Here is a 7,827-nt window from a genome sequence, read left to right on the forward strand (position 1 = left end):
ACCAATATTTTTTTTTTATGGTTTCCCATCTGGACCCATGTTGCGCTCTAAGAAATGATTGTGTTGGTTTATATGTGGAGTGAAACTAATGGTCCTTGTTTTCAAGAAAACGGAAGTTATGTCAACATTTTTTGTGTACAACCCCAAATCCGATTTTCTTTTTATTGAGCATAAAATGATGCAAGTCGAACTTACGTATACTTGTATTTAGTATACAACAATGCAAAATCAATTCCAAAAATGCTACTAGTAACCACACACTTCACACATAACATCATTAATATATTACCCCTCCAATCTAAGATGGTGAACCCCTCAGCAGCAATTGTTTTGAAACCTTCAAATGGGATTTATGTACGAATCTTTTTGCATCTTACATCTGCAACAAGATGGCGAATATGAGGCGCGTACCATTTCACTCTCTCGACGTGTTCTACTGTTACGTCCCATTCGTGACCTGATAACAGCAAAAATGTTCGATTAGCCTATCTAATTTACTCCTCCCAAAGTTACTAGCCATGGTCGAGCAGCAAGAATGTAAGGTAATCATGTTGTTATAAGGTTGGAAAATTATACCTTCGGATCTAGCCATTTCTTGGATTGACTGGGAAACATAGTTTGTCCAGACATTTTCTTCAGAATCTTTGACATTCCCATGGATGTGCAATATACCACCCACGTCTCTGCGTTTCACACATTAAGCTAGAGATTAAATCGACAAGAGACTAGTCAATCGAGGAAGCTAATGCAAATCAAAGTAATGTGTGTTATGACAGAATGCACTTGAGCCGAGGGGCTTTAGGAAACAACCTCTCTACTATCTTCTCGAGGTAGGGGTAAGGTTACATCTTACCCTCCACTTGTATGATTACACTGCGTATGTTGTTATGACAGATTATATTGATAAAATTTTTGAGATAAGCGTACCTTAATGCTCTGACAGCGGTAACCCAACTACCCTCGCTTGTAGGAATGAGACCGAGACACACTCTATCAGCTACACCCTGCAAGTGAACAAATATTCAGAGTGGAAGTATTAATGCACAACATATATACATAACAATAAGCCATTCAAAGGATGGAACACAAGAATCAAACTAAGCGAGCAAAATCAACTGACATGACAAGTTAGTTCATTAGTCATATGATGAGACATGAATGAATAAAATATATTTACAAGATAAGAAAACAGAAGGCATTGTCAATAATCAAAGTTGCATACTTTTGGCGCTGTGATTCGATTATCTCCTTCGAGTAAGACACAGCGGTCAGCAACAAGATTAGCTTCAAGATTATGACGAAGTGCCTCAACCGCATGGGGATTCCATTCACAAGCATACACAAGCTTGGCTTTGGCCCTAAGAAGTACATAACACACACAGTAAATCTCTGATATGCTACTAAGAAAAGAACAAAGGTAAGGTTAGCTACTCTAGAAATTTAGGCATTAAGACCAAGCAAAGAATTGTTTCAAGACGATAACATATTGACTTCCTCATGCAAAAGTAAAATCTCCTTGAGATGTGAAAAATGAAGTTTTAAGAAGTTACAAAATTAACACCAATCCAAGTATCAAACTCTTTTGGTCCTCAAGGTATATTCATCGGATTGAAGGCAGAGATTGAAATGGTTTTTACAGAAAGGGAGTGAAAAAGGAGATGGAAGCAATACTGGAAAAAATAGAAATCGATAATGCATCCATCATTCACAAAATAACAACATTGTGCTTCTAAAACAAAAAGTATCACCTCACTAGGAAGGGTAGCACAAAATATCCAATGCCAGCAAATAAATCTACTATAACTTCATCTTTGCAGTCAAACTGGCCCATCCGAAGCTTCTCAGAGAGATTACCCCATGAAAACATGCACTTAGTAGCATCAAAAGAATAAAGAATTCCATTTTCTCGATGGTTGACCCAACCATTATCTCCAACAAGAATCTCTAAAGTACTGTCCCGTGTACCAGTTGGTGCAACTCGCCCCTAAAATAATTATAACACACTATTAACACAGGCAATAAAATCAATTAAGTAGAAGTGCAATCAAAATTTCTTTAACTTAGGAGAAGCAAGTAGACCTTCCGTTGGTGTCTCAACTACTATCTAGAATAGCAGTTCTTCAGGAACAAGAAAACATTCTATGATACCACTACTTTCAAGAATCTGGGGGTCTATTCACTGTGCTATAGAAATTCTGGAAGAAGACTAGATATATTGTACATGCTACTCCCTCAATTTCAAGTTTAATATCAGCAAAAATAATTTTAAGTTTCTTGAATTATATATTGACGAGATCTCTCATATTAGCCAATAATAAAAGAAAAGCAACATCACGCTTTTATACTAACTAGTCATTGTTGTTGAATTGTGAAACCAACTCATCTAAAAGCTAAGCTATAAGAGATAACACTTTTATTTACTTAATTATGTCTTCAACACACTTCCCTATGTGCGGATTTGATTCTTTTTCAGGAACCAAGCAAACCGAAGTCCTTTTTGATAATGAGTTGGGGTGAAACTTGAATAAAAGACTTTTGCATGCTCTAGTACCATGTTGAATTGTGCAACTAACTCATCTTAGAGCTTAACCTCTTAGAAAGAATACAATTTTAGAGAGAACAAGCACCTCACATCCTCCAGGTAACCCCCTCCCCCGCCCCCCAAAAAAAAAAAACAGAAGAAGATGAAAGGAGCTACTTTTAGTTTCTAATGTAGAAGTAAGCAAAAACAGGCTTTCAGTAACAGCTTAAAATTGAAATTACTCACATTAAGTTCATGGACAACAAGAATAATTTGAACAAGGTCAATAGTAAACATACTTCTCGAAACTAGGGTTGTTCACAGTTTTGGTTAAAACCAAAACCAAACCGAAAATTTAACCAAACTGATATTTGGTTTGGTTTGGTTTTAAATTTGAAAAACCGATAATATTTGGTTTGGTTATGGTTATAGTAAAAAATAACACAATAAATAACCGAACCAAACCGATAATTATATACATAAAATTTATAATTATTTATGTTATGAATTCTCTAGTTAGTTTAGTTTAAATATATAATTTTTTCATTTTAATGGACAAAGTTGTTTGTATTTTGGAACCTCTGTTTGACTTGTTCTTTTAAATCTAAACTGCGTTGCAAGTTTGGTCCACCTGATTTGCCATCAGCATGTCTTTCCCTCAATATACAGCAAAGTTCGCCCTTGTGGGCCGTGAGGAAAAAAGAGCTTCATAAGAAATTTGAAGAATGCAGAGACAATATTTGAATTGTCCCAGCTAGTCATAAACCGAAAAACCGAACCAAACCGACAATAACCAAACCGGTGGTTATTATTTTACTTGGTTTGGTTATGGTTTTAGACATTTAAAAACTGATTAAATTGGTTTGATTATGGTTTTAATCAATAACCGACCCAAACAGAACCATGAACACCCCTACTCAAAACTTCAAAAGTTCGTTTATCAAAAGCAAAAGAAAAGGTACTCACTACCATCAATACATTAAGCACTCGAGCAATAATGAAAATAACGACTAACAAGATAACTTAGCAAGATATGTAAAAGAAAGTGTATACTAGGTACCAAAAGATAATGAGTTACTTTTGTCTAAAATGCACAGTAACTAAAAGCATGCACTATAATACTTCTAACCATATAATAAATTATCACTTACTTGTCGAGCAAGGCGAATAGCCCCCAGGGATTTTGCGACCATAAACCAAAGCTCCTGTCCAATCATGTCCCATGCTGAATCCTTGAAGGATGTTAAAGGAAGCACAACAATATCACCAAGTCGTTCCCATCTGATGAGAGGGAGTATTTTAACTTGTCACCTTATATTAAATACTTAGGAAATAACAATTAGTTAATTATTCTCAGATAAAAGAAGTGAAAGAAAACATAAAATGAAACCTTGAAGGTAACTCCTCTAGAAGTTGCAACGACAGACCTCGGTCACTTAGCAGAGAGCCTACAGCTTCCTTCATCACTTTGAATGGAGAATGTGAAGCTTTTTTAACTTTGACAATTTCATCAGCTAGTACAGTTGCTCCACATTCAATCAGAATGTTCAAGGCTATCATGCAGGTATCTTTCTCTGGTTGACAAACAGATTCAGAAACATCCCCCAGGTTATTTCTCTGGTTGAATAACACACAAAAATTTTCTGTAACAGGGAAACAAATATCCTTTCCATCATCCTGTGAATGGGCTTTTCTCCCCAGATCTAACCATCCGAATTTTTTTAACATATCCTTTGCCTTTTTCGCATCTTTCTTTTTGAGCTGAAGAACCCAATGAGAAGCGGCCACCTGACTTCTAACAATTCCAGAATCTCTACCCTCTGCATTCTGATGAAAGCTTCCATTTGTTACCGGTTCCATTGCATTCTGTGGGGAACAAAAGGAAATGTTCATTTCTCCCATTGTTTTTTCTTCTTGACAAATGCCATGCATATTTTCTTCATGTAAATGCATGGAACTTTCTATCAGTGATATCAAAGGTAACAGATTTATTTTCACTGGTTCACTGAACTTTGTTCCAAATGCATAACAGGCTGCCCCACCACCAATCATTATTAGGTCAGTGTCAACAATATTTGCCGTACTACGAACAAACAGGTCTTCACCATTAGCACTGATAGAAATATGCTTCCACCAATGAGATTCCAGATTGAGTAATGATAATCTCTGATTATGTTGACTAACAGGACAGCCCCCAATTATCCCGAGATATTTCTTATAAATAAACAAAGAATGGGAAAATTTTGCAGATGGTGGTCTTCCAATCATCTTTTCCTTCTTCCATATACATGTTTTCACGTCAAAACTAAACAGGTCCCCTAGAGCCTTCTGCCCATCAAATCCCCCAAATACAAATATTTGAGTCCCATATGCTGCCATTGAATGAGAATGCCGTGCACATGGCAAATCCCCTTGAACTTGTACTTCACTCCATTCAAAGTTTTGTGTGTCGAAGACATACAGTGATGAGTATATCATATCACTGTGAATTCCCCCAAATACATAAATTCTTGAACCTACAGCAGCTGCAGCATGTCTATGCCTGTACTGCACAACAACAACTGACCGTATTAGAGTGTTAGGTTAAAAAACAAATATATAAGAGATTTTAACACGAATATATAAAGAGTACGTAACTCTCAAAGATAATATTTCTGCTGGAGAACACACCAGAATATAAATCAAGACCAATTCATATGGTCGAAAATATCAAATGATTAAATGCTATAAATCCTTGCCACTGAATGAAAGAGTCTACAAAACAAAATAAGTTGGTATAAACTAACGAACTTCACATTCACCAAACAAGGTATAGTAAACATATATAGATCAGAAACACTTCACATAGTAGCCATTGAAGCAAAGATGACACAAACAGCACCTTGGGAGGAATGGAGTACCCGAACACTCTAACAGCCTCCAATCCTTCTTTGTCACGTTGAAAACCCATACATCGTTCAGAATATTTGAAGGGTCAGCTCTTCCTCCAATCACATACATTGAATCTCCAATCATGGATGATGTATGGCCCACGCGTGGACACGGGGCATCCAAAACATCAATCACCTCCATCCTTCCACATTCTAGATCAAGAAGCAATAGATCATGTCTTCGTGCATGCCTTCCCATTCCTCCAAAGCCACCAAATATGAGAACCTTCTTTTTATCCACATCATCCATGGTAGAAGTAGAGTGACCCCAGAGATATAGCCTCTCAATTGATTCACCAGAAATCATCAATTTAACAGTGTGTAGGTTGATATCAGGGGCTACTTCAGATCCTGTCAATTAATTAAATATTAGGACTTGTTGTCACATTCAAGGGAATGTAGCCTGCAATCGAACAATACATTAGCGGTCAGAGTACTACCAGGCTTATGCAATTGCAGCAATTAACCAAAGCTGTACTGGTATAAAATAATACATTCAAATTTTAACGGCAATAACAAAGAGAATATAGGAGTTGCAACGCTGAAACATGGCATATGTCAGATGGACGTGATTATGGGTATATAATGAGTGTGTGCAAGTGTTTTAGCAGGGGTGCATGCAGTTTTTTGCTTAATTTCAGTTATTTTGAAGAATCCACATTAAATACTCATGCGAGTCATACCCTTTCTACATGAGCACATTAAGGCAAATGAAGAATCTATGTTTTGTGATGGAAGAAGGTGGCTACTACAGGCCACAATAAGATTTAACTCAAATTGTACTAGGTGGAAGTTCTGCACTTTCCTTTAATTATAACATTTTAACGGATCAATAAGATGAAATCAAACACAAAATCACAACTCACAAGTATGATCAATTTATTCTGATTCTAGCTAACCACTTTATGGCAAGCTTTCCAACCTAAGGATAAACTTTGCACTTTCCCTTAATTAGTACACCTTCACAGATTACCAAGACAAGAACAAAGACAAACTCACAAGTATGATCAACATCTACAGATTCTAGTGGACTACTCTATGATTCCCTAAAAACACAGGAAAACAAGATACATAGATTCACAACCACATGATAAAATAGCAACATTATGTGATCCATGAAAGAACTCGTATCCATAAACTACAGAAGCAAAATTGCGCTGATATCTGATATGGAATCAATTAGTCTGAGATAGATAATAATTACCAGAGCAAGAATCATCAAAGTCTCTCCTTTTAGCATTTCCATTTCCACCAATACCATTAACCAAAGAATTTTCCAACAATTCAGAATCATCACAGTCCACTTCTTCATTACTAATCTGTGAACCCAAAAACCCATTTTTCAACAATGCATCAAGAAAATTATCAGTTCTACTTCTATTAGCCTCCATCTTCTCATTTGCTAACTCAACAAGATACTTTACATACTCAGAAGATACCATTATCTTCTCAGTATCCCCTAATGGAACTTCCAATCGTATGGAACATCGTATAGCAATAATAACTCTTTTATTAACACTAGTAATACCACTCTCCCTAAACCCAGATGAAATAGCTAAAGAAACCAAAAATTGAGCTGCCTCAATATCCTTACACTCCACTGCAATAATCAAAGGCTCAAATCTGAACACAAGGCTATGTAGATCAGTAACCTCAGTTACGCTTACGGTTACTGATTGAGTTGATTTCAATGGGAAGAGAAGTGATAAAATCAAGTGGGGTTCAATTGGGTCGTGAGAAATGAACACCCATTTGCCTCCTTTAGCTTTTTTCTTGGTGGGGTTGGTTATGGGGTTGGTGGGTTGTGAAAGAATGGAGATACGACCAGAACAAGAACTGGTGGTGAAATATGAAGGATGTGAGTTAAGGGTATTGAGTAAAGGGATAATTGGTGCATCTATGTTGCCTTTTGGTGATTTGTCTGGTTCTGGTGAATTCATGGAAGATAAAGTTGCTAACTTTCTCTTCTCAAACTCCATTGATGCTGATTCTTGTTCTTTGCTCTCAGTAGCAGAATTAGGGCTTAAGCAATAGGGAAGATTGATTTGGGGTTTAGGGTTTATTGAGTTTTTTAAAATTTTCAGGCTTATATAACTTCGGGCCTTGGGCCTGGCCCATATTAACGACATGTTTTACGTTGGATATGTTTAAGTGGAATTTTCATAAATAGCTTAATTCATAAAATTTAATAGGCCGAAATCACTACGTTTTAGTTAATTACATTTCATAATTGTAGCTATAGCAGCTGTTGTATAATTCGCATATCCATTTGTATAATTTGCTGCAATATACAAATCCGTTTGTATAATTTGCTGCAATATACAAATCCGTTTGTATAATTTGCTGCAATATACAAATCCGTTTGTATAATTTGCT

The 7,827-nt window shown here is 36.3% G+C and overlaps 1 protein-coding gene across 1 annotated transcript; it reads right to left on the reverse strand.

The window, feature by feature from the left end:
* Positions 1-4: 4 nt before the first annotated feature.
* Positions 5-7,496, reverse strand: LOC129881107 (tRNA wybutosine-synthesizing protein 2/3/4). Its single transcript, XM_055955457.1, has 9 exons — positions 6,656-7,496; positions 5,403-5,802; positions 3,912-5,063; positions 3,673-3,802; positions 1,749-1,984; positions 1,223-1,358; positions 928-1,004; positions 577-683; positions 5-457 (listed from the first exon to the last, which is right to left on the reverse strand). The coding sequence occupies exons 1-9, from the start codon at positions 7,428-7,430 to the stop codon at positions 351-353; spliced, it is 3,120 nt and encodes a 1,039-aa protein (XP_055811432.1). The 5' UTR covers positions 7,431-7,496; the 3' UTR covers positions 5-350.
* Between the last annotated feature and the right edge of the window lie 331 nt (positions 7,497-7,827).

This window comes from Solanum dulcamara, chromosome 2 (assembly GCF_947179165.1).
Source record: "Solanum dulcamara chromosome 2, daSolDulc1.2, whole genome shotgun sequence".
In the NCBI taxonomy this organism is placed as follows: domain Eukaryota; kingdom Viridiplantae; phylum Streptophyta; class Magnoliopsida; order Solanales; family Solanaceae; genus Solanum; species Solanum dulcamara.

Coding starts and splice junctions, on each gene's coding strand:
- LOC129881107 (XM_055955457.1), bottom strand. CDS start 7,430: ATGGAGTTTGAGAAGAGAAAGTTAGCAACTTTATCTTCCATGAATTCA. Junction 684..927: donor ACCGCTGTCAGAGCATTAAG/GTACGCTTATCT, acceptor TGTGAAACGCAG/AGACGTGGGTGGTATATTGC. Junction 458..576: donor AGAAATGGCTAGATCCGAAG/GTATAATTTTCC, acceptor TGCTGTTATCAG/GTCACGAATGGGACGTAACA.